The sequence below is a fragment of the Sitophilus oryzae genome, unplaced genomic scaffold (genome assembly GCF_002938485.1).
Source record: "Sitophilus oryzae breed Bouriz unplaced genomic scaffold, Soryzae_2.0 scaffold_1508_pilon_pilon, whole genome shotgun sequence".
Taxonomy (NCBI): domain Eukaryota; kingdom Metazoa; phylum Arthropoda; class Insecta; order Coleoptera; family Curculionidae; genus Sitophilus; species Sitophilus oryzae.
In genome coordinates this window covers 1,886,950-1,912,909 of record NW_022146179.1, presented here as the reverse complement: position 1 = coordinate 1,912,909, position 25,960 = coordinate 1,886,950, and the positions used below count along the sequence as shown (strand labels likewise).

At 33.7% G+C, this 25,960-nt stretch overlaps 3 protein-coding genes across 7 annotated transcripts in view; 2 read left to right on the top strand and 1 right to left on the bottom strand.

The window, feature by feature from the left end:
- Positions 1-652: 652 nt before the first annotated feature.
- On the bottom strand, positions 653-10,474 carry LOC115878382 (menin). Of its 3 annotated transcripts, XM_030894861.1 has the most exons (9): positions 9,923-10,474; positions 9,579-9,845; positions 9,320-9,527; positions 8,763-9,259; positions 7,973-8,053; positions 7,777-7,833; positions 7,372-7,613; positions 4,213-4,318; positions 653-4,105 (listed from the first exon to the last, which is right to left on the bottom strand). In XM_030894861.1, the coding sequence occupies exons 1-8, from the start codon at positions 10,455-10,457 to the stop codon at positions 4,250-4,252; spliced, it is 1,956 nt and encodes a 651-aa protein (XP_030750721.1). In that variant the 5' UTR covers positions 10,458-10,474; the 3' UTR covers positions 653-4,105; positions 4,213-4,249. The 3 variants fall into 3 exon arrangements, with proteins under 3 accessions (XP_030750721.1, XP_030750722.1, XP_030750723.1); XM_030894862.1 differs by lacking the exon at positions 7,973-8,053 and having other exon boundaries at positions 653-4,318; XM_030894863.1 differs by lacking the exons at positions 7,777-7,833; positions 7,973-8,053 and having other exon boundaries at positions 653-4,318.
- Positions 10,475-10,524: 50 nt separating this feature from the next.
- LOC115878380 (coiled-coil domain-containing protein 134-like) lies at positions 10,525-11,705 on the top strand. Of its 3 annotated transcripts, none has more exons than XM_030894858.1 (3): positions 10,525-10,610; positions 10,706-10,916; positions 11,004-11,705. In XM_030894858.1, the coding sequence occupies exons 2-3, from the start codon at positions 10,793-10,795 to the stop codon at positions 11,558-11,560; spliced, it is 681 nt and encodes a 226-aa protein (XP_030750718.1). In that variant the 5' UTR covers positions 10,525-10,610; positions 10,706-10,792; the 3' UTR covers positions 11,561-11,705. The 3 variants fall into 3 exon arrangements, with proteins under 3 accessions (XP_030750718.1, XP_030750720.1, XP_030750719.1); XM_030894860.1 differs by having other exon boundaries at positions 10,553-10,645; XM_030894859.1 differs by lacking the exon at positions 10,525-10,610 and having other exon boundaries at positions 10,619-10,916.
- A 4,735-nt stretch (positions 11,706-16,440) lies between these two features.
- LOC115878379 (homeobox protein vnd-like) overlaps positions 16,441-25,960 on the top strand; it is a 62,140-nt gene continuing 52,620 nt past the window's right edge. The window contains exon 1 of the mRNA XM_030894857.1: positions 16,441-16,770. Coding sequence (XP_030750717.1) covers positions 16,658-16,770 — 113 coding nt within the window. The 5' untranslated portion in view covers positions 16,441-16,657. The remainder of the gene's footprint in view (positions 16,771-25,960) is intronic.

Genomic DNA, 25,960 nt, shown 5'->3' with positions numbered 1-25,960 from the left:
GTAGTTATTAAAATTGTTATAAAAACATATAATAAAAATAGATAAGTTTTAATAATTATTTATAAACACAAACAATCCGATACGCTACTGAAGCAGGTAAGTCAAATTGACGTATCTAAATTTTTTGACATCTAATCTTTGAAAAGTAGTAAATAAAAGCAAAAATGCAAGAAAAAATGTATAATTAGTTAATTTAAGTGAATTTCATAAATGATCGGTTTACTACACGTATGTATATTATATACTCACTTACTAGCGAAAAGTTGTTCCATTATTTCACTTGATTTTTGCCGAGATCTACCGCACGCTACACAACCAACTATTTTAGAGTCTTTTTTGATAATTCGCGATAGTGTCACTGTTAATTTAAGTTCTGCCACAATTTCCATCTAGATTTACTACCTTTATACAGCTATCAGTAGTAGAATAAATAATAAATAACATAAAATAAGCTCCGTAAAGACTGACAAATTCACATAATTTCAAATCAAATTCAAATGTGTCAAATGAATCGTCAAACAGAACTGTCAAGGATCCCCACCCTAGAGTCCTTTTTCCGCCCACCATGCATGAATACATGGATAGCATTATGCTCCTTCCTTAGTCTTCTTATTCAAAGGTTTTATAAGCTAAATATTATGCTTTCTCTATGGATACAACAGACTACCGCAAGCCGCAGCCGTTGCCAGGATATTTTATTAATTTTAATTGTGTTTTTAGGCAAGTATGGCCCGATACATAACAATAACGATAAATCGTTATTGTTATGTATCTAACATTGTTATTGTTATTTATCTAACAATAACAATAACGATAACTCGTTATTGTTATGTATCGGGCCGTTTAACATTAACATTAATGTTAAAAAAAACATAGAATACTACTGGCAAAACATCCATAAAAACGCACAATATATTGCGATATACAATGGTGATGAGAAGATAGTAGGTTTATCTCCCATATGTATATCCCCACTATCTACGGTTTTCTATTTCATTGTCTTGGCGGGCGAATTGCTTTATGTATTATTATATACTAGTCTCATAGGAGTATTTATATGTTATTACCACAGCACTGAAACTGTTTATTGCTACTAATATTTGCCCATTTACTAGTTTTTAAAAATTCTAACATAATGAAAAAACTACAAGGTGATGTAAATTATACTAAAGTGTAAAAAGTAAATAATAAAATAAATTAAAATATACAAAGAAATAGTTTCGACATAAAATGCGTGTAAAACGGTTTAAAAACTTATTATATACAACAAAAACGATCAACAATGTCAAATTAAATTATGTGATCTAATCACAAATAAGGGAATGTCAACGAGCGTAAACCTAAGTTTAATGGGTAAATGATTTTCATCCTCCCGTCCTCCATATATACATATAGTGGCGAACATGTTTTATGTGCCAAAAAGCTTAAGCAATATTTAGTATTTTACTAGTAAAGTCACTGAGAAATATCTTCGAATTTTGATACGTTCAAATTTAATAAGTAAAACGAATATAAAGGTTTGCAAATTGTGAAATAAATCAGTAGGTACATGCCGGTCAGTGATGAACCTTTTAACTTGGTGTGTCAAACTTTTGAAAAATTAAAACATTTTTTCGTGGAAAAAATAAAAACTAAAAAGAATAGAAATATTTACAATTTTTGTAAGTTAATTATTTGGTTAAAGCCATTTAAAATAAAATAAAAATTGATATAACCTAGCCGCAAGGTTATAATATAAACTGTGTCTTCATAAGGGGTGTGCCAAAAAGTTCGCAACAAGTGGGATGTCTTTATAATAGAGTTACTGAAAAAAAAAGGTTATACAGAATTTCTTCAGCATTAATAACCTAAACCTAGGGTTAAGTAACAAAATATCAAAAACGAAAAAGTTGTTTAGGAATAAATTTGACATAAAAAAGGTTAGGTTAGTTGCTTTTTTTTACTAAGTTATTAAATTTGGTATTTTAAAATACGACTGTAAATAGAAAATAATTTAAAACTTATTCTTGTTGAATTTTTATGTTTATTTGTTTTGTGCCAATTTAGCGAAAAAATATACGCAATTTTTTTCTTTGACAATTTCTTGATATATTCCAACCATATATATATATATTAACTAACGTATATTGACTCCAAACTGCATTCTGTGAAGCCGAGCCGGTGAAATGGGTATATAAATCTTTGCTCAGTTAGTGGAGCACAAGCGTTGCGCGCAAGCGTGAATTTTTAATTATCGATCGGATAACTAAACCAATCAGAGCATAAGCTATTCATTCGTACAGCTTCGTACGGCTTTCGTTCGCGCTTCGTTCGCGATGCGAACACAAAAACAGTTGAATAAGAAATGAGGCACAGAAATGAGGATCGTGTTTGCGCTCCCGTTCGACCACGCGTTCCACAAGGCCAAGCTAAAACTAATCGATATTCGGAATTTTGGAGTTGCGCTATTGCGCCAGCGTTTTTCTAACAGACGAAATTATGTGAAATATACATGGACCGGTTATCTAGTTGTCTCTAACTCGGCTTCAACTCCAACACATTGCAGGGATAGGCGATGATCCGTATAGATTTGATACGTATATGATTCCAACCTACTTCTTGTTTGTCTAAAAAGGACTTTTGTAGTTTATCACCATGACAGTTGTCATATAACGTACGTCAATTTTTTAATTGGCTATGCTGAAGTAACTCCACATAAAATTATTTTCAACAACTCAATAATAAAAAAATCTCATTGTTGCAAATTTTATAGCAATATCCTGTATAGAAGTTTAGTTTCACACCTTTTTCAATTTAAGGAATATAAAACTAGAAAAACTACAGAATATTCTCAGGGATTTACTAGAAAAAATCAACTATATGTGCAATTGGGACCTAAAACCTAAACATTAAATTAAACCTATAAAATAAAAATTTGTATCACTTAAATGAGCTCATAGCTCTTAAATCCATTACACAATGTAGTGTAATTTTCTATTGGTGCAGCAAAAGTGACGTAAGAAGTCTTAAAAATAAAATTTCAACATCAGTTCTTTGCATTGCAATGCTAATACTGGTTATAATAATTAAAAACATCTAACATATGGGATAAGAATGGCAAGTATAATCAACTACAACTTGTAATGCAGAAAAATGATGTATGTCCATTAGTCTTCTACACAAAATCGTCAAAGATATTAAAAAAATAAATTTGTTTAAAAATATTCTAATAGAGCAAGATCCCAGGGCCGCGAGATCACAAATGGTAATGTATGGGATAATGTATTATCTAACAAATGGATCTACAACAGCAACAGGAATTCGAGCAAAAAAATCGATGTTGCCACGTTTAATAATAAAATTGCTCGATATTACCTATAAATTGAATATATTTTTAGGTCATTTCAACATACATAATTATATACTTATATATGCCTATAGTATCTTAACATAGCTCTTGTTTTGAAATGTAAATCGCGCAGGCGTATCAAATAATTCAGCATTTTGCAAAGACTAGGCATATTAGGGAATGTCATCGATCGTCATTTTCAAGACCACTGGACACCGTTTTTTAAAATCATACGGTGTTTAATATATTTTCACAACCAAACCAAACCAAACAAGACACTGTATGTCGCTTTTGATTTTGTCTCTTTGTCTGCCAACCAGTCGTTTATATTATTCTCAGTCACTCGCATTAAAATCCAGACAACATAAATTGGATGACCAGCAGGGTATATTATTATTAATTGCTAATAATAATGGGTTAAACAATATTTCTATGACCGAGGAAGGTATTCGTTCTCAAAATAACACAATAAATATTTTGTATTTATAAATTATCTGTGGTTAAAGGTGCAGCACTGATAACGTTGCTCTATTCTCGATTTATACCCTAGGCTGACCTTACAGAACATTAAGTTAAGATATCAGCTGAAAATAGATCACGTGACGCAAAACGTACTTTTTCCCTCTAATGTGGCAGGATGTTACTTTCTCTCTAATTTCATTCGCCTCATCCTCTTTGCCAAAATACCACATTATCTCATAAATTGTATTTGTGAGAAAATAATTACGGTCTGGCGGCCTTGGGAACTTGGTAAATGAGAATCTGGTATTTAACAATCTGAAATACAGGTAGACATCAAATCTTAAGCACTACACTTGATTATTAGAGATTGTATTGCATCCTTTATGTGACCTAATGCCCCTGGGCTCTAAGTAAGTACTCACCTTGAAGCGTACATAGTTTTATGGGTATATATTGAGATTATTCCCTTCGAGCTCTTTTAGGTCGGACAGAAGTATCCCCTTCTCTTCCTTTTTTACCCACTTGTACCTAATAGAAAAAATGCTGTATATCTGTCAGATGGGCAAAGATGTAAAACGAGCATTTAATAGTATTGATCAGTCAATCTTAGGTTGGACATTGTAGTTATTGGTAGGCCATTAACGTAAAATCCGAACGATTTGGACAATATTGAGAAGCTGTAGAAAAACTAGTGATTTAACAACTTTACCCAGGTGTTGATGTTAATATCTATTTTAACCAGGGCGGTCCTGATAAGGATTAGAAATATGGCAATGTTTTTGTTTATTTTCTGCCTAACAGTTGACATTCCAAATGTTTAATTGCTTCCAGAAAGTATCTATCCCGTCGACACGAAGATATAGTTTTTGTGAAGTCAATTGAAATAGATTGGACACTTAATTTCGGTACTGGATTTAGCAAAGGAACTAAAAGTACTTCCAATTGATTTCGGAAATACTATACATATGTCGATTGTAAATTGGATATAATTGAAAAATGCCATTTTAAATATGCTCTGCCATTCCTGTTTTTTTTTTACAAAACCTATTCAAGTGAGAATCTTAAATAAGAAAATTGATGTGGATTTTTTTTTCATTATGACTCACCGTGTATATTAGGGCTCGAACACACTGACGACCAGGTCGTACCGGCCAGGCCGCTGCTACCTCTAAAACCATTAAATCAAATGATACAGCGCATACTAACGTCCTGGCCGTCCGTTGGTCGAAACTTAAATCTAGTCCCTTTTTTGTCGTTTGAAACTTAAATCTAGTCGAAACTTAAATCTAGTCCCTTTTTTTATCAACGGTCGATTCTAGTAAAAATTCAAAACATTTTTATATGACATACTCTATTTATGGTTGGTATGATACCTGTTATTATACCTTCGAGTTTCGATATTAAAAAATAAAAATAATCATATTTAAAGTTTTTCTACAACCACTTGTTTTTTTTATTAAATTAATTTTTTTAGTTGTATTGTAGTCATGTACAAAGAGGACAACTGTATTTTAAATACTATATTTAATGTAACGTTTTTTAAACAGGGTCCATTAGACTATATTTACTAGGTACATTATTTTTTAAAAAAAAATTAAGAGTAAAAGTAACTTAAACATTCATAAAAATAGAAGTATTTACTGTTGTAGATTCTCAGTAACAATAAAAAAGAGGAATTATATTGTAAACATTGAAATAACTGGAAGCTAAACGTTCTACCTGCTTATATTTAGAGCCAGTGTCTGACGACCTTTTTTTACGATGGCCCTAATATGTTTACTTCTAAAGTCGATAAGAGCCATCAGTAGAAGTCCATATCAGTAGAAAAAAGCAACAGAATATCTCCATTTTTGTCGGTCGCGCGTACACAATGCTTTTTGTTCGGCCTATTTGTTCTGCTTGTTCGTGCGCGCTCGGTTCGTTCGGGCTAAAATGCTCAAGTCTGGACGCACCTTTAGGAACAATACTGTATCTGTCCTTTATTGATATAATGCTGAAAATCTCACGAGTTACATGTCTCACTCTACACATATTAAATTACATAGACGTAGGATGTAGAATATTCTGTTATGAAACGACTGATCATCAGTCAGAATGGCAGGCATCGCGGATTTGAAAAACATGGAAATAACGACGTTATCGTGTAGTCGGGGTTGGATATTTTACTTACTCCATTTACCACACCAGTATTTATTAACGAAAAATACAAGAATATTTTAAATGCATTATTTAATATTAGAACATTTAATAAGCTTATGAATAGCAACTTCGCTTTTTAGTTAACTCGGATATTTTAACATTTCTGAAACTTAATTCTTTCTGAAACAATATTTTCTAATTGGTAAAACGTAAAAAATCGTTAGATCTGACAACTCTGTTGAAACTGGTCGTTCATTTGGCCGCAGCTATAAACGCATTACATCCGGCCAGCCGACGGCGACGGCCAGGTCGTTGCGACCTGGTCGTCAGTGAGTTTGAGCCTTTAGTGACTATTAGAAGCATCATAAAATTATTATAAAGGGTGTCCCAATATTCCGTGGACATAGAACTACTACGTATTTTTGGAATGAAAATAAGTTCATTGGACACAATTTACTTTACAAAAGTGCTTCGTTTGTCTGTTAGAGGCATTAAACTTCAAAAAAATAAACACATTTTCCAGATATTTTAATAACCGTTATTCCGATTTGAATGAGATTTGGGGGTCTATGTTTTGCTAAGTGCTTTAATACTTGACTTTCACAAAAATCAGGAAAAAGTACCGGAAGGGTAAAAACTACCCCACCCTTACATAAATTTTAGTATAAATATTTTTCATTCCAAAGCTGACTTAAGCTCTAATAATCTAGTTGCCGAAAATATGGAATTTTATGTTAGTATCACAAAGTATATTTCACAATAAGCTTCATAAAAAGCTTTAAAAAAATAAAAAAATTTAATTTAATTAACGTTAATTTTGATTGATTGCCCCCTAACGGGCAAACGAGGCACTTTTGTATAAAGGTAACTTATGTGCAATTAACTTGTTTATGTTGATTCAGTAAATACGTAGTTGTTCTATGTCCACGGAATATTGGAACTCCCTGTATATTTTGTATGTTCACTTTGAAAAAATAAATTCTCCAAAAATTTTTTTTCTCTAAAAGACTATGCAATGTGGCGTTTTTTTACAAGAGACAAAAAATATAGTAAATACTAGAAGGACCATTTTACGAAAAGAAAATCGGCGGTCAGTGGATTTGGAAAATATTTATGTAGGGGTGGGGATAGTTTCGTCCCGTACTTTTTCTTGATTTTTGTGAAAGTCAAATGTTATAGCACTTAGCAAAACATAGACACCCCAAATCTCATTCAAATCGGAATAACGATTCTTAAAATATCTGGAAAATATGTTTATTTTTTTAAAGTGTGATACCCTCTAACGGACAAGCGAATCACTTTTGTATAGAGGTAAAGTTTCTAATGCCCTTATTTTGAATCCAAAAATATGTAGTAGTTCTCTGTCTACGGAAAATTGGGACGCCTTGTATAAACTATACTAATCTGAACAATTATTAATAAAGAAAATGAACTATGTTTACCTGTGACTGTGCAGTGAGATGTAACGAAATGGCGTGAGTATTTAATTTTTCAGCAAGAAGGAGATCCTTCAATTCTTTCATCTTCTGACTATGCAACACAACCGTAGGCTTCTTCAACCTCAGTTCGTTCTCTTCATTTTCTTCTTCCTTTAGAACTAAATGTTCTGTGGGCTTGGACGGTCCTGGCTTACCATTTTCCTTCTCTTCTTCCTTCTTTTGTATCGGTATTGTATATTCTCCGCCTGAAATACAAAAAAAAAACATTTAGGAATCTTTTTTTAATATTATAAAATTTATCTTTAGTTCAATGAAGAAAATATACGTGGTTGTCATGCTTGTGGTTACTGTTAACTTAAAAACAAACAAAGAAAAAGACATCGAAACACAAGCATTACAAAAAATTACCGAAAGTTTCTTGCTTCACGTCACAGGTGACATTTTCCAATAGAGATGTTTCGACTCCTGTAAAATATTTTATTAAATTTTAAGTATGTAAAGTATTCAAATTTCTAGTTCTAAAAAACAAATAAAGATGACATGACATTTTACAACTCTACAGAAAAAAAAATAAATACACCAATAATGCTTTTGGATAAATTACCCTCCAAAACAGTGTCTGAAATTTGTTCCTCGTTTTCAACTTTTATTTTAATATCTGTTAATTCTTGCTCTTGAAATCCTCCTGTAAAATATGCACGTTCTCACAAACAGGATAATATTCTTATTAAAAAACTAATTATACAAGGTGTGTCATAAAGTTTACAAATGAAATTTTAGGTTTTTCTAGATTAGATTGGCATCTAATTTTTTTTTGAACTCATAGGCTGATAAAAGCAGCTTTTGTATTCTTCTGAACTGTTTTTAGTATTTTATGTGTAATAATAATTTAATAATTAGTAGGTAATACCATTCTGGTCATTGTAAAAGCGTGGTCTGGATAAAATATTGTACAATACACGCGAGTTAACTCCATTAAGATACTTGTGTGGCTACACAACTCGTGCTACACACTCGTGTAACTTTCACACGCGTATCTTAATGATGCTGTTAACTCACTTGTATTGTAAATATCTATATACAATATTTATAAGTTCAAATAATTTAGTTATTCAAATATTGGATTAGAATTTATAGGAAGTTTTTTTTAAATAAAATTTATAGCAGGGTTTCTTTGAGGGTTAATAGATTTAATTACTAAATATAATATAGTTTTCTGCAATATAGGTTAAGAAAGGAATTGTTACTTCAACTTGGCCTTTTGTGATTCCCATTTTTTGAATGGATAAGACTATTTATTATTATCATTATATAATCACATAGGAATGAATGTTATCCATTATATCCATTTTTTATTAAAATCCTATTTTAATGATACTACAAGCATAACATACCAACAAATGGAGACCCATCTCCTTGAAGCAAGTATTCAGGATTCAAAATTTTCTCCGAACAAGCTGCAGTTAAGGCTTCAATTGTAGGATGGAAATTTGAGGTCGACTGCTCTTTAACATTCAACTTTGGTATCACAGTTGTATTTTCCTTCTCGTAATTATTATTGTTATTGTTAAAATAAGACCCATTCTTTTTCATCAATTTTTCTTCATCACACACAATGTTGACTTGGGCTCGGACATCAGAATCAAACTTTGATATTGTATTAACCAAAGGTTTGGCCCAGCCAATGTGAAGGACCGGAGTAGCACTACCCTCTTCCCACTGACATATACCGTCATAAAATTTTAACAGATTAGCAAAGCACTGAGGTTTTTTTAAGATTGTGTTTGCCTCAAAACCAGAACTTTCAGCTTTCATTATTTGGGGGATTAACTCGTTAGCTATTTCGAGAAATTCTTTGTAAATTTCTTCATCATCTCTAGAGTAATTGTATCTAAAATAATAATATGTCAATTAACAAGTAACTGTAAAATACATCTTAATAATCACATACAGTCTTATTACATCACTGGCATTTGCCCAACTTTCAAATGCTTCTTTGTACATGTTGTTGCGGTAGTAATAGCCCCCTTGATAAGTGTATGGATATACATGTTGATTGTTGTAGTATTTTCTGGCTGATTCTATAGCTTCCTCAAATAAACTACTACAAGGAATATCTGAACGTTTTGGAGAAATTTCCTCTAAGTCACCGAGATTTCCTAAGATATAAAACACTGTAGAACTACAAATAATTAATATTTTCCTCATACCTATAGCCATAGGATACTTTTTAAGATGTCCTAAGTCATAAAGTAACCAAAGTAACTCTTGTTGAAGCATGGCTACTTCCGAAGCATCAACATTTGCATTTAAAGCTGGGTTTATTGCAGAAACCAATGCTGCAACTTCCATATGTCTTGTACAAATCACAGGTTTATTATTAACATAGAGCCAAGATCGAGCTGAGACACCTTTACCTATTTCTTGTCCTCTCTTGTCTTCATTCCCTTTACCATGCCAAGTTATCTCGGCATTTTCTAGATTGAATATATTTGGTAATTATTACAATTGCTCATAATCATTCATATGCTATATGATATAGCTAACTACATACCTGAGCCATTAGGACCAAATACAACCCAAGCATGATCTTCAGATAATGCTAAATGTACGTCACTGTATCCCAATACTTGGCATCCAGCAACAACGGCAAAGGCAACACCAAAACAATCCAATTTACTGCCAGTGAGGTAGCTATAAAGACTTTGTAGATGAGGTCTATCTTTATAATAACTTCTTGTCAGACTATTCCATATCACATCTGAGACTCTTTTCACCAGATCCCTTGTAGCGTAGGCTTTGGTTTTATTAGTTTCCACAGAACTTGTGATAACTAGATGAAATTTGTTGTACAAATTTTCCACAGTTTCCAGTTCGAATCGTGGTAAAACGTTTGTTTCCGGCGAATCTGGAAGTTGAACGGCGTTCGACCGGCTTGTCAGTTGATTTTCGATTAAGCCGGTAACGATTGATAATAGGGCTAAATCGGGCTCGCTACATCCTTCCAGTTGACTTGTAAACAATTTCACAACAGTATTTATAGTTTTTATAGGAAATAATGCTTTATCGATATCCCGAATAACCGCCATGTCGCACTTCGCATTATTTTTCTTTTTGGACAGATGTCATAAATATCTGTCATTTTTTGGCGTCTTTTAAATTTTAGGCAACTAGATAAACAGGGGTGTAATCATTGTTTATTTTTATGAGAAATACATTTTCGAAGTTATGATCTTTTAAAGGTGAAATCATAGGGTGAAATTAATCAAATAACCCAGTGCATAATTTTATTTGTATAATGAACATTATAAATTATTTATATTTTATTCTTTTTTAGAGGAATTAGGGCATTAGGGGTTATGTGCTTATTTATAAAGCTGAAGATACAGTGATTACAGAAGATACTTAAATGCAATGATGCAGAATGCAGATATTTTTTAATTATAAAATGTTTATAAGAGTGCTAACCAGTATTATTTTTATGATTTTTCTGTGTACTAATTTTAGCAGTCAATTGGAAAGTAAATCAGAAATGGCTGAGAAACTTTGTATCCTTTGAAAAATCAATAATTAGAAATTAGATAATATCTTAATTATGATTTATATATATTATACATACTTAACATAACACCCAGATAAAGAATTGTTAAAAAGACAACGCATCGAACAGTTAGCTGCAATTAAGAGTTTTCAAAAAATCAAGAATTATGAAAAACAATATCAGATGATAAATCTTATGGCTGAAAAAGTATTTACCGTTATTCAAGACAGTCGAGCTATCATTGAGTCTTCACCATTTATCCCTGGTGTATCTGAATTTCCTCTTGAAGATAAAATTCGCGATGCCCTCTCAAATATTATTGAAAACACTGCATTGTTTTCCGAAATAATTCTTCGTTTTCCAGATATATCTACTGCTGTTTTGAAAACTAATAATAATTGGGATATTTTACTACAGTGGGGAATTGGTTATTGTTATCAGGTCAGGTATTTGTTGGATGATAATACCATAAAAGTATTTGCACTAGTGAGCCAAGAACTAAATCATGTTCCAAGAGACTCAAATTACATCAATCCTTATCGGAAAAAGCAAAAAATGAAAGAAGAGAAAGAAGAAGAAATGAAGAAAGCCAAAAAGAAAAAGAAAAAACTGAAGAAGGGACCAAAATTATCTTTCCATGATGAATTCTAATTTGTTTGAAAGAATTACGCTGATTAAGTGCAGTATTTAAATGAGTATTATGTGAGCTGATTTGTACCAGGCAGCTCAAAATGGTTATGTTCCTTATTAAACTTAAAAATGTATTTATTAAAAGACAAATAAAAAGTTATGTTAATGTTTGTTTATTTTGGGGTGTGTTTAGTATGTCTACTCTACCAATAGGCTGTAAAATTTATCCAGGATAACTACCAAATATAACACAACTAAATATCTTTGAAATACACCTGTTCATGTTCTTTTTATTATTTATATCAGATCAGCAGTAACTTTTTTTTACATCAAGTCATCACATAAGTAAAAAAATTGCTTAAAAGTAACAAACAAATAATTTAGATATAAAAAATAAAATGTAAATCTATAATTCTATACCTACGCACAGAGTATTCCTTATACAGGGTGTCCCAGAAATAAGTGCAAGTATTTTAACTGGTAGTATATAGTTCAACCCCAGAAACACGCCTATGAGTTTTTTTTCGGAAAAAAAAATTCGCATTATTTTTTGATTTTTTTTTTGTTTTTAGTTAAAAAACATAATATCTTGATAACAAGGCAACAGGTAGTAGATTAAATTTACAAGAAAGAAAATCCAGAAAAGATCCAGTGGTTCTCAAAATTTTAGCAAAAAATATTTTTTTTTTAAATTTTCAAAGTAACATATAACGCCGTTATTTTGGACTTAAGTATTTGTAAAACGATTCTTTTATCGAGATCTATCACCCCTTAAAATACTTGCACTTATTTCTGGGACACCCTGTATAAAGACATGAAGGAGGTGATGGTAAGGTTAGGTTAGGTTGTGTTAGGGGGCATTAAACTTTTAAAAACTAAATACATTTTTCAGATATAAAAACCGATATTCCGATTTGAATGAGATTTAATAATCTGATTGGCGAATAATTGCAATTTTATGTTAATATGACAAATGATACTAAAGTAAAATATATACAGGGTCCGGCAATAATGCGTCTAGAATAAAGAATAAAAAAAACTTGGAAATTTTGTTTAAGTGTAAACCTAAAGTATGTACAAGGATGTATTTCAGGAAAATATTCTAACTTCTATAGAGTGGCTCAAAAAAGTGTGGGTGGATCAGGATGATTTTTTTAAATAGAACACCCTGGGATACAGGGCGTTCCATTTAAAAAAAAAACAAAGAAAAATTATTTCATATTTTAGAAAGTTTGGCGTAAAAATGTTGAACCTCCTGTATGGTATACGATCTTCCCCTAGGAGATGCAAGACCTTGTCGTTGGTGGGGAAGCTCCTGGTCAGGTGCTAGGGGGAATCCCCTCTAGCACTTGGCTTGGTCTAAGAAGCATCTCACTCATCGTCTTGTCCCTGACTGTAGTGTCGTGGCCAGGGAATTGCACCAAGATATATAACGATACCGGGCGGGGCTATGGACAGCCTCAACCTTGGGGCACCGGGGGGCACCGCATTGTATTTTACCCCTTACTTCTACATGCGGGGCTCTGTAGAAGTGGACCGACTGTCCCTAGCGACTCATAGAAACACTATGAGATCTGATAATAATAGTAATAAAAACATCACCGGTGAAGCTGTGGGGAAACCCCCTAGCGACATTCGGAACAGTAACAATGAAAGTTCCAAGGGGCCAAACCCAAAGAGAACTACAGGAGAGGTGGCTGACACTTGCGTGAGACCATCCTCCGCAAGTGGCATAGAAGCTACCACCTCCTCCAAGGGTCGGGAGCCTACCTCCTACCTCTAAACCCAACAGGCGACACAAGCTACCGTTTCGTCTAACCTGGCCTGGGTCGTAGCTCCGCGACTGTGAGGGACACGGGTCTCCGTAGGAAGTCCTGGGACTGTATGATGAGTTATAACTCAAGAAAGGGGGACACAATAGATCTCTAAGGTCGCAGAGATTAAACCCCCTCCCACTTATTCTAAATTCTAAAAAAAAAATGATATACGATTACCATATTTATAATAAAGTAAGTACAGACCATTTAAAGTAAATATCTAATATAGTTTTGATTTCAGGACAGTTCTTGTATTTTTAATCATTTTTTTTAAGAAAGGCTGAAAAATATATATTTTTTATTTATTTATTAATATCTCTGAAACTGTCGAAATATATTTACTCATATCTTAGGATTATGTAAAGTGATCTGAAAGGAAGCCAAAAATGCAATAATATACAGGGTGTTCCATTTAAAACAAATCATCCAGATCCACTCACGCTTTTTTGAGCCACCCTATAGAAGTTAGAATATTTTCCTGAAATACATCTCAAGTTTTTTATTCTAGAAGCTACAGATGCCCGGCGCACTATTGCCGGACCCTGTGTATAATAATAATAGCTTTATAAATGTTAAATCTTAAGTATATAATGTTCTAGTTATTTTTTTGATTGGTGCTCTCTAACGCACAAATGAAAGCACTTTTATATAGAGGTAAAGTCCAATAAACTTTTTTTGATTTCAAAAATACGTCCACGGAATATAAGGACACCTTGTATAAATTTCTTAAAATTTAAATTGAAATTTAAAAATGCGATAATATTCAGAGTTAAAGTAGATAAGTAGCGCAAAAATAAATCGGAAGACGATTCTTTCAATCAAAATATATCCTACGTTTTCCTATACATATTTATTTTCTTGTACAGGGTGGGTCAAATTCGACGCTTTTAAATGGAAACACCCTTTTCTATAGGAGATAGACAAAAACTAATATCGGTGTCTGGAGCTCAATTTTCATCAAAAAGATGATGGTAAAAACTGCATATCAATATCTGTTACCGTTTCGGAGTTACGGGGTGTTTTTCAAAAATTTGCATTTTTAACAAATCGCTGTAACTTTTTTGCTATAGAAAATTTTGTATTTTTATGAAAACATTTCCAAAGCACCTTTTTACGTAGAATTTAATGGTTTAAGTATAATTTTTTTAATAATTTAAGAGTTATCAACAGAAAAATTGATTTTTTATTTGGGGCACCCTCTATATTTTTAATTAACTGAAAAGAATTTAAAATTGCCTTTCCAAAAATATAGCACACTTGATATTTTGTTATAATCCCCTTCGAAATACAGAATTTTTAAAAGTTCGCCACTTTTAACTAGTAGGCTATGGACCCCTTATTGACAATATGCCCTTAATGGAACTCGAAAACATATTTTTCCAACAAGACGACGCACCGCCTCTGAACACTGAAGTTATCAGCAAATTTTTGCAGCCAATTTCAAGAATAATTGGAGAGCTAACCAAGATCCCAGCCGTTGGCCGCCGAGAGGCCGTCTGACTTAGTGCCCATGGATCTAATCCTATGGATATATTTGCGGAAGAATAAAGGTTCCTTATTTTTCCGTATAATCTAGACAAGAATTAAAAATACTTAGCAGTTATGAGAGGGTATCTTTCACCCCCATTGAGTTAATGAATTTCGCGAGAAATGTTCAAAAACTGCCCCGTCTGTCCATAACAGAAGACGGTTGATATGTCGAACACCTGTAGCAAAATCTCATGCCTTGGTTTGCTATTTATTTTTATTGTTATTAGATATAGTTTAAATGTGTTGTGTTGGTTAAATATATTTTAAATTGTTATAAAATTCTGCATCTCTCATAGCAAATATTATTTTCGTTTTAATTGATGCTCACAGCTAGATTTTTTTTGCATTACAGCCGGTGCCCCGTTCAAAGCCTACTTATTTAAAGCGGGCGAATTTTTATATACTCTATATCTCGAAGAGGAATCGAGCAAAATATCAAGTGTGTTATATTTTTGAAAAGGTAATTTTAAATTTTTTTCAATAAATTACAAATATACAGGGTGTCCCATATAAAAAATCAAATTTTCTGTTGATAATTCTTAAATTATTAATTTTAAAAAGATTATACTTAAACCATTAAATTCTACGTAAAAAGTTGCTTTGGAAATGTTTTCATTAAAATACAAAATTTTCCATAGCAAAAAAGTTACAGCGATTTATTAAAAATGCATTTTTTTGAAAAACATTCCGTAACTCCGAAACGGTAACAGATATCGATATGCGGTTTTCGCCATCACGTTTTTAACAAAAATTGAGCTCCAGACACCGATATTAGTTTTTGTCTATCTCCTATAGAAAAGGGTGTTTCCATTTAAAAGCGTCGAATTTGACCCACCCTGTACAGGGTGAATCAAAATAACATGTTCGTCTTGTTTGAAAAACGGTTCATGTTAAAAAGTCTTCATATACTTATTGGATAAATGCCATTAACTAAGTGTTTTTATATAGTCTGATTATACTAATCGTCTATATACTTCATCAAAGTTAACATATTATAATTCTAGTACATCTGGGACCTATTATACTTCCATCCAGATACACATAATATTCATCTGAAAATATTTTAACAGATTTAGGCCCTCAGATTTTGACAGTACGACATCAAAAAAATGACAAGACAGTAAAATTTACCTTCGAATTAAAATAATAACAACTCTGTCACTGTTATCTATTTGTTATTGGATAGACTTTAGATAAAGATTACTAACAGGGGATGCATTTCTGACTTCCCAAAATTGTCCAGTCTTGGACAACCAAACAAAAAATATTACACTAAATTATTAAATATAAAGAAAATGAAAGTCCAAAATAGTATTTCAATATTGAATCAAAGTAGTTTCGTGTGTGGTAAATCTAGATCAGTTTCAGTGATGAGACAAGTAAAATAAATTATTAGTAGAGCGCTTCGTCCTGTATACAGCGCGTGCATTATTCTCCAAATATTTAACTTATTGATAGGGGCACCTGTCAATATATATTCCCGTGTTACCAACAAAAATATTATCATATCTTATCGATAAATTTATATAAATGTATGTTCAAGATACCTAGAACCACACAGATTGTATGTGACAGGTATCCGATATACTCGCACATTGATTGCCCGATCTCAATAAAAATAGGAATCCCATTATTGTTTTAACGTTTTTAGTTTTATGTTTCCCACTTCTCGTCCGATATTTAAAACTGACCTATTACGACGTTGTGTTTTCGGAAAAATTGCGGCACGGACCTAGCAGACTGCAATAGATATACAGAGTGTTCGAGAAAAATGGCCGATTTATCGACAGGAAACGGTTACGAGACGGAGTGTCCTCCGTACGAAGGTACTTGGCATATTATACCGCCGGACTATGTGCACATGGAGGACGAATATCGCTACTCGTAAGTACCATAGTTTTATTTAAAACAAGAAACAAAGATTATTTTGCAAATAATCTGCTGATATAATAGCAGGGTTATCTTGCTTAGTTTAAGAATTCTGGCTCAAATAGTCCAGAGGCTCTAAAAAGCATTTTCCATTCTTGGTCCAAAGCGCGCGCTCCATGTTATAACATTTTAATTCCCATATACAGGGTGAGTCTTAAATAAGTGAAAACATTTTAAGGGGTAGTGTATTTCGACTCCAGAAACACTATTATTAGTTTTTTTTTCGAGAAAAAAAATTTAGAAAATTTTAAATAGGAAAAAAAATATAGGAAACTTAAAATTTACACCAAACAACATAACCCATCTTTTAACCAAATTTGAAAAAAATGATATTTTCAATTAAACATGCAAATGTCTATAAAACAACATAAAATATAACTAATATATTGAGTAACGTTATAAACATATCATATAAAATAACATATCTAAACTTCAATAATTGTTAATAAACATTATAGGAACTTTAGAAGTAAGATAGGGTTGCCAGACGTCCGGCTAAAGCCGGACATGTCCTCCTTTTTTGGCAATTTGTTAATGTCCGGCCGGCTTTTCTTTATGTCCGGCTTTTTTCCATTTTACGAAAAATTGTTAATTAATTTCGATTTTTATAATACTAAAAAGTGCAAAGTGCAACAGCAAACCGGCAACCGGTCAACCATAAAAATCAAACCAAGACCGGTTCATTAGTGTATAAGATAAAAAAGAAAATAATTTTATTGAAATTTTAGCTTTGTTCGGGTTCTTGTTATTACCGATTCTGAACCGTCCTAGAACTCTACAGCGCATGCGCAAATGAAATAATGTCTTCATATTTCCTTCTGCGCATATGCATCACAGTTCTAGGACTGTTCAGAATCTGTAATAACAAGAACCCGAACAAAGCTTTTATAAGCTTGTGTAAATGCTTAATAAGTAAAGAAATGTCCGGCTTTTTTATCAAAAATCAGGCTTTTTTGTACAATTGTCCTACTTTTATACACTGTCCATCTGGCAACCCTAAGTAAGAACAATAAGAGATAACATCACTAAGATGAACTCACACACTTTATTTAGAAGAGTTTGATTTCGACCGCTAGAAAGTATCAATAAACTTTCGCATATAACAAAAAATAATTTATTAATTACATTTTATTAAGGGGGGTCATTTTATTACATTTCGGGTCCCGGTTCTTTGACGTCTCAAAAGAACCGGTAATTCCCGGTACTTTCGATACCGGGATTTCCCGGTTCTGAACCCTAGGAGCCAGTATAGGCGACTTTCCTTTATTTTAGCACTATGACCAGTAATGTAGTGTATAAACAAAGAATTGTTTTGTATGATTATCTTACAGATGCTTTATACTATGTATACTGAAACCTCTAGGTACTATACGCTATAAAAAAAGTTGCCATTAACGCGTTTCTTTTTCGCATCGTTTTGTCAAAATTCGGAAGTGTCCTAAAGAGGCGTAAAGGAGACCGACAAAAGTCCGAAATGTTCCTTTTCCGGTCCTTTAAAACTAGTTCAAAAGCTAACATAACCGCGTCTTTGGCCCTTTATTCATCCGCCATCGAAATGATAATGTGCCGGTGACTATCTGTGCCGTCAGGTACTGCACCGGAAGTACCTACATTCGGCAGAATGAAACCGAGATTTGTGTAATTTATGATCACAGCAAAAGATCGAAATACACTATAAATAATCCAACAAAGTTACGCTCAAGATGAACTGAAAGACATTGTACAGGGTGGGTCAAATTCAATGCTTTTACAGGAAAAACCCTGTTCTATAGAAGATGTACGAAAACTAATATCGGTGTCTGGAGCTCAATTTTTATCAAAAACAAGATGGTAAAAACCGCACATCGATATCTGTTACCGTTGCCTAGTTACGGGTTGTTTTTCAAAAATGTGCATTTTTAACCAATCGCTGTAACTTTTTTATTATGGAATTTTTTTTTTATGATAACATTTCCAAAGCACCTTTTGACGTAGAATTTAATGGTTGAAGTGAAAACAAATAAAATTAATAATTTAGGAGTTATCAACAGAAAAATTGATTTTTTATTTGGGACTCTCTGTATATTTTTAATTAAATGAAAAGAACTTAAAATTACCTTTCCAAAAATATAGCACACTTGATATTTTGTTATAATTCCCTTCGAAATATAGATTTTTTAAAAGTTCGCCACTTTTAACTAGTGTAGGCTTTGGACTCGAAAATATATTTTTCCAGCAAGACGAGGCAGCGCCTCAGAACGCTGAAGTTATCAGCTAAGTTTTGCAGCCAATTTCGAGAATAATTGATTAGCTAACCAAGATCTCAGCCGTTGGACGCCGAGGCCGCCGGACTTAGTGCCTATGGATTTTTATCTTTGCGAAAGAATAAAGGTTCTTATTTTTAAAGTGTCTGTATAATCTACAGAAGAATTAGAAGTACTTAGCGGTTATGCGGGGGTATCTTTCACCCCCATGGAGCTAATGAATTCCGAGAGAAATGTTCAAAAATGGTCCCGTCTGTCCATAACAGAAGACGATCGACATGTCTTGGTTTGCTATTAATTTTTATTGTTATTAGATATAGTTTAAATGTGTTGATGTTGTTAAATATAGTTTAAATTGGTATACAATTCTAAATCTCTCATTGCAAATATTATTTTCGTTTTAATTGCTGCTCACAGCTAGAATTTTTTTGCATTACGGCCGGCGCGGTTCAAAGTTCAAAGCCTATACTTATTCAAAGTGTGCGAATTTTTAAAAACTCTATATCTCTAAGAGGAATCGAGCAAAATATCAAGTATGTTATATTTTTGGAAAGGTAGTTTAAAATTCTTTTCAATGAATTAAAAATATACAGAGTGTCCCATATAAAAAATCAAATTTTCTGTTGATAATTCTTAAATTATTAATTTTAAAAAAATATACTTAAACCATTAAATTCTACGTAAAAAGGTGCTTTGGAAATGTTTTCATAAAAATATAAAATTTTTCATAGCAAAGAAGTTACAGCGATTTGTTAAAAATGCACATTTTTGATAAACATCCCGTAACTCATAACCGGTAACAGATACCGACGTGCGGTTTTCACCATCATGTTTTTGATAAAAATTGAGCTTCAGACACCGATATTAGTTTTCGTCTATCTCCTATAGAAAAGGCTGTTTCCCTTTAAAAGCGTCCAATTTGACCCACCCTGTACAGGGTGTCCCATTTTCGTGTGTTTTATGGGGTTTCGCGTTTTTATGAAACCAAAAATTATGCACACACAGATTTGTCTTAGCCCTTTTAATTCCTGAAATACAGATTGCGAATTTGAAAATGTTGCATTTTCAAATTCGCATTCTGTGCGGTTTAATTATAACTACCCTAATTTAAATCTTTAATTTGGAAGTTACAAAAATAAAATATGCAACAGGTTAAAAAAATAATAAAACCAATTGAATGTACTTGTTAGATAAAATAGTAGACAAGGCCAACAAAAAAGTTTATTGAGTGCCTTACAACCACATAACCAGTGTTCACTTTTACAAATATTAATTTTCACTAAAATGACGACTTCGCTATTTTAATTTAATATTAATATCCTATTATAGGAGATCTCAGTTACTTTTTTAAATAAAAACGTATTAGGTACAATATTATGAAGGGATGCGACGCATCATCCGCATCACCCGGAGCAAAAAGCTCCGCCGCTGGTGCTTTTGATTGTTTAGAATTTGGATGCATTTAGATAAATTAACATATAGGTTAGAGGCCTGGATACCCAAGACCTGAAAATTATCCAAAAGCTATACGAGCAACAAGTAGCGACAGTAAAACTACAGGACACTGAAACAACAGCAATACCTGTCAAGCGTGGAGTTAGGCAAGGATGCGTATTGAGCCCTATGCTCTTCAATATGTACTCCGAACTAATATTTCGAAATGCGCTTGAGGGATCAGAAGACGGCATAAAAGTGAATGGCAGGCTGATTAACAACATGAGATATGCTGATGATACCATCATTATTGCAGACACCACTGAGGGCCTGCAAAGACTTCTTGATAGACTGTCCTCGGTGGGCGACTCAATGGGTCGCAGGATAAATACAAACAAAACAAAAGTCATGGTGATAAATAGAGATGCAAGACAGGCAACGGAGGTAGTCGTAGGTGGGACACCAATAGCAAGAGTCTCAAAGTTGGGCAGTTGGATTAGTGAAGACCTAAACCCAGACATTGAGATCAGAGCTCGAATTAAGATGGCTAGATCAAACTTCCTAAAATTGCGGAACCTACTGTGCGATAAACGTCTCAACATCCATATAAAAGACAACTTCGTCAAGTGCTAAGTACTTTCCACACTTCTCTACGGGGTTGAGTCGTGGACACTCAAAGTAAGCGCAATGAATAAGTTGGAAGCATTTGAGATGTGGGTATATCGCAGAATGCTGAGAATACCATGGACTGACCGTGTCTCGAATGAACGAGTTCTAAACCAAATGAACAAGGACCGAGAACTCCTCGACATAATAAAAAAGAGGAAAGCAGCCTATTTGGGCCATATCATGAGACATAGCAAGTATGAATTCCTTCAGCTCATCATCGAGGGTAAAATTGAGGGAAAGCGCGGACCCGGACGACGGCAATGCTCCTGGCTGAAGAACATCAGAGATTGGACAGGCCTGGTCTCACATACTTCGCTGAGAAGAGCGAAAAATAGAGAGGAATTTGCCATGGTTGTTGCCGATCTTCACTGAATGGAGAAGGCACTTTAAGAAGAAGAAGAACATATAGGTATTCTAAAAAAGAATCGTATAAAAATTTCGCACCCTTTCCGCCGGACACTTTTCGAAAGTTAACATTTTATTCCTCTCCTATCGCACCGGTCCTTCATATTTACTTAGTAAGAATTTCTCATTTTCGTCGCACTAAAACCTCTAAATATTGACACAACCAATTTCTCTCTCATAAAACTTTACTCTATTCCAAATAATAATGCCGGATCTTGTGTCCAAATGCTCTCATACAACACCTGTAGATACGTGCGCGCCAGTGGCGGCTCATAGTAAAAAAAATATTGTGTTAAAAAATCAAAAATTCCTATTTGTTATAAATTTTGTGTCGATAATTATTGATTAATATAATTAATAATAATATATTAATATTGCTTATTATATTGCAACTAATTATTAATTATTGTATTCTGTGTTGTTTTCAAAATTGATAATCTCTTTTATATACGTTATTAAAAGAAATATGTGTTTGCATGAAACATAAGCATGGACATCAGTCCAAAGTATTTTTTGTTACATCACATATCTATATATTTTTTTATTTATTTAAAAAATATATAGATTTATCTATTTAAATGTCATCATCATCATTATTCTCAGCTTATTCAACCATTTCCAATTATGGTGTAGCGTCCCTCACATATTTAGATACTCTCTGTGTAGTCGGGCCTATTGTTTTCTATCGTGGGCTACGCGGGCCCAAGTTATCCCTACTAATTTCCTAAGATCTTGGTCTCATTTCAGGTTTGGTCTTCTTTTAAGAAGTGTCTAGTCCTAGCAGTCAACTATTAAGCGTGACCAATCAGGTTGGTTAGCGTGGTTATTTGGAGTGTGTTAATTCATTTGTGTTTGTCAAAAACTCTAACGTGATTGGTCGGGCTTAACAGTTGCCTGCTAGGGCTAGACACAAGTTTCTTTTAGGTCTCTTAATTCCTCGTGGGTACCATGCTGTAATTTTTGTGGCCCATCTGTTGTCCGTCCTTCTTGCTAGGCGTCCTGCTCATTGCCACTTAGTGTTGCACAAGACAAGAATTCTTGTCTTGAAAATCAATTTCTTGTCTTGTCTTGAAATTCAAGACAAGAAATTTTCTAAGTCTTGTCTTGCAGATTTCTTGAATGGCAAAGTCTTGTCTTGTCTTGCAAGACTCTTGAAATTTCTTGTCTTGAAAAATTTTACATTTTAACAAAAAGGTAATAATATTTCTATATTTTATTTCATCGAAAGCGTCGTATACAAAATGTAATACGGAAAAATAAACAACAACGATGCTAATTGTAGCAAAAAAAAACTTAAGAAACGGAATGCAAACGAACTACGTCAACTCGCGTCTTGGGATAGAAGGCTAGAGGAAAGGTCAATGGCAACATTTGAAGAAATCCTAAAAATTAATTATTCTCAGTCATAGAGATATTTTCTGAATTTCTGTGTCTGAGAAAGAAATTCAACTGTTCGATTGATTCTCTTTCGAGATTAGAGAAATATCATTAACATAATTATAAAAATAGATTGATTTTATTGTTTGATGACAGAAACTGTTTTCCATTCTTCTTATCACGCCCTCTCCTGCCGAAGGTTGGCGATCCGAATGGCAATTGTGGCTCTGGAAACTGCAGCCCGGAAGATTTCCGCAGACGAGCGTTCAAACCATCTCCTTAAATCTTTTAGCCATGAGTTCTGGCGTCTTCCTACTGATCTTTTCCCTTGCACTTTGCCCTCTATTATGAGGCGCAGTATTTCGTATCTACCCTACCACCTCTCATCACATGACCCAGGTATTGCATTTTTCTTTCCTTGATGGTGTTCAGCTCTCTTTTTGTTACTGCATGCGCTGGAGTACTTCATCGTTGGTGATCCTTTGTACCCATGAGATTCGCAGCATCCGTCTGTATACATACATTTCGAAGGCTTCTATTCTCTTTTCGGTCTGTGAATCCAGTGTCCAGCTCTCAAATCCATAGAGTAACACAGAGAAGACGTAGTATCTGGCCATTCGAGTTCTGAGTACAGCACTAAGGTCTTCTTTCTTCTTCTCTCTTTCTCAGCCTGGTTCCATCCAGTGTTGGATATAGGCCTCTTCTAGGTTTTTCCATGCTTCGCGATCTCTAGCCAATCTTATCCATTGTCTTCCCGCCACTGCCCTGACGTCATCGACCCATCTCTTTTTTGGTCGGCCCACACTTCTTGTTGTTCCCCTAGGTCTCCATAGGATTATTTGTTGGGGCCATCGGTCTGGATCCTGTCTTGCCCCATGTCCTCATGTCCAAAGGTCTCGTCTTGTAAAAATGATTTCATTCTAACGAAGATTTTTCTCGCTTGCTCAATTCTTGAAAATATTTCTCTTTTCGAGCCGCACTGACTATTGATGTTAGCTCCTAAATACTTTATTGATGTCACTTGTTCGATTGTTTGTCCCTTGACACACAGGTGTGCATTTATTGGAGTCTTAGAAAAGGCCAATAGTTTGGTCTTGGAGACATTGACATGCAGTCCAAACATCTCACTATAGTGTACTACGGAATCTATAATGCTTTGCAGTTCTTGTATATCGTTGGCTATTATAATCGTTTCATCGGCAAATCTGATATTGTTTATTGGGATTCCATTGAACTTGATTCCGCCCTGGATTCTATCCAGTGCTTCTCTAAATATAGTCTCCGAGTACAGGTACGCGGAGACAAGACGCAACCCTGCCGAACACCCCGTCTGATTTGTATATCTTCCGATGTTGACTGCTTCATCTCAACTACCACCGTTTGATGCCAATAAAGTTCTGATATGAAACGTAGGTCTTGTTCTTCAACTCCGGTTGTTCTTAGAATTTTGACCATCTTCTGATGATTAACACAGTCGAACGCCTTACGATAGTCTATAAAGCATGCAAATACATTCACATTCATGTCTCTACACCTCTGTGTCATTTCATTTAGGGAGAAGAGTGCTTCACGCGTTCCGAGTCCGTTTCTGAAGCTAAACTGGGTTTTGTCCATCTGATTTTCGCACTTCTTGTAGATTCGCGTGTGGATGATTCTAAGAAAAGTTTTGAGGACATGGGACATAAGACTTATCATCCGATAGTCATCACATTGTGAGGCGTTGGGTTTCTTTGGCAGGGTTACGAATGTTGATTTAAGCCAATCTGACGGTATTTTGCTTGAGCTATATAATTTGTTCAATAATGCTGTTACCAAATCTAGACATCTGCTGTCGTTATCTGCAATGAGTTTAAGTATTTCAACGTTTATTTTATCGGGGTCGGTAGCTTTTCGTCTTTTCTGCGCTTTTATTGCATGAACAACTTCGTCTTTGGTTACTGCTGGAGCCTTTTCATTCAGTATGTGATTTATGGGTGGTGGGGAACAAGGTCTGTCATCATTAAAATGTGTTTTGATATATTCTTTCCATGTCGCAAGCTTAGCCTTTACTCCTAGAATTATCTCGTTGTTATCGTCTCTTAGGATTGCTTCTTGGTGTTTTCTGCGTCTGTTTGTAAATTCTCTCACTTTTTTATGAACATTGAAGGTTTTTTACTTTGCTTGTAGTTGCTCTATTTCTTGACATTTTGTTGTCATCCAGATCTCTTTCTCTTCCCGGGACTTTTTCCTAATGATCCCATTTAAACGTTTGTATTCTATCGGGTTTGTCCTGTGCTTCCGTCTGTTATCCATGAGGTCTAGTATTTCCTGCGTCATCCATTCCTGTTTTTTGTTGGTTGTTGTGAATCCAATATCTTTTGTTTTTTATTTTACAGAGAGTATTTTTTTTGTAAATTCTGTAGCCACCCTCCGCCACTGGTTCAGGTAAAAATCGCCCCAAAGGACTGGTCAAGTCAGACTGTATGTCGCTACGTAAACGTTCTTATGAATGGGACAGACCACCTTAGTAGTAGAAATAGCGAATTTTAGAGTAAGAAAGCGTTCATTCATGATTTTTGCCGTCGATATTGCTTCAAAGTGGATTGCAAAGGGTTTAAGGGTGTAGGAATATAGGGGATTAACTTGAGCTTGTTAAGGCTCAAAGTACCGAAAACTTGTTTTCTAATCGTATCTGTGTAAAATGCTAGTGGTTAAGGAATTTTAGGCGTGAAATTTTGGTATTATGAAGTAACTTTTTAAATGATGTTTGCTAATACCATACCATGAGACAAATTTGCTTAGAGTTGCAAAATAGAGAAAAATATACGTAAAATGTTTTAACTGTTAAAAAATTTGACCGAGTTTTTTTAAGTATGTAAGTATGTAGGTATCTATGTGTGATATTTTTCATGCGCTAATATTATTAAATAATTATGTTTGATAAACCTTTCGTACATTTTGAGTATTATAGTAGGTGTAGGTATAACTTTTCATACTAAGTAAAAATATTTTCTTGGACTGATATTGTCTTTTGTTTT

Coding starts and splice junctions, on each gene's coding strand:
- LOC115878382 (XM_030894861.1), bottom strand. CDS start 10,457: ATGGCGGTTATTCGGGATATCGATAAAGCATTATTTCCTATAAAAACT. Junction 7,614..7,776: donor CGTGAAGCAAGAAACTTTCG/GTAATTTTTTGT, acceptor TTTGTATTTCAG/GCGGAGAATATACAATACCG. Junction 4,319..7,371: donor ATCTCACTGCACAGTCACAG/GTAAACATAGTT, acceptor TTTTTCTATTAG/GTACAAGTGGGTAAAAAAGG.
- LOC115878380 (XM_030894858.1), top strand. CDS start 10,793: ATGCAGATATTTTTTAATTATAAAATGTTTATAAGAGTGCTAACCAGT. Junction 10,917..11,003: donor AGAAATGGCTGAGAAACTTT/GTATCCTTTGAA, acceptor CATAACACCCAG/ATAAAGAATTGTTAAAAAGA.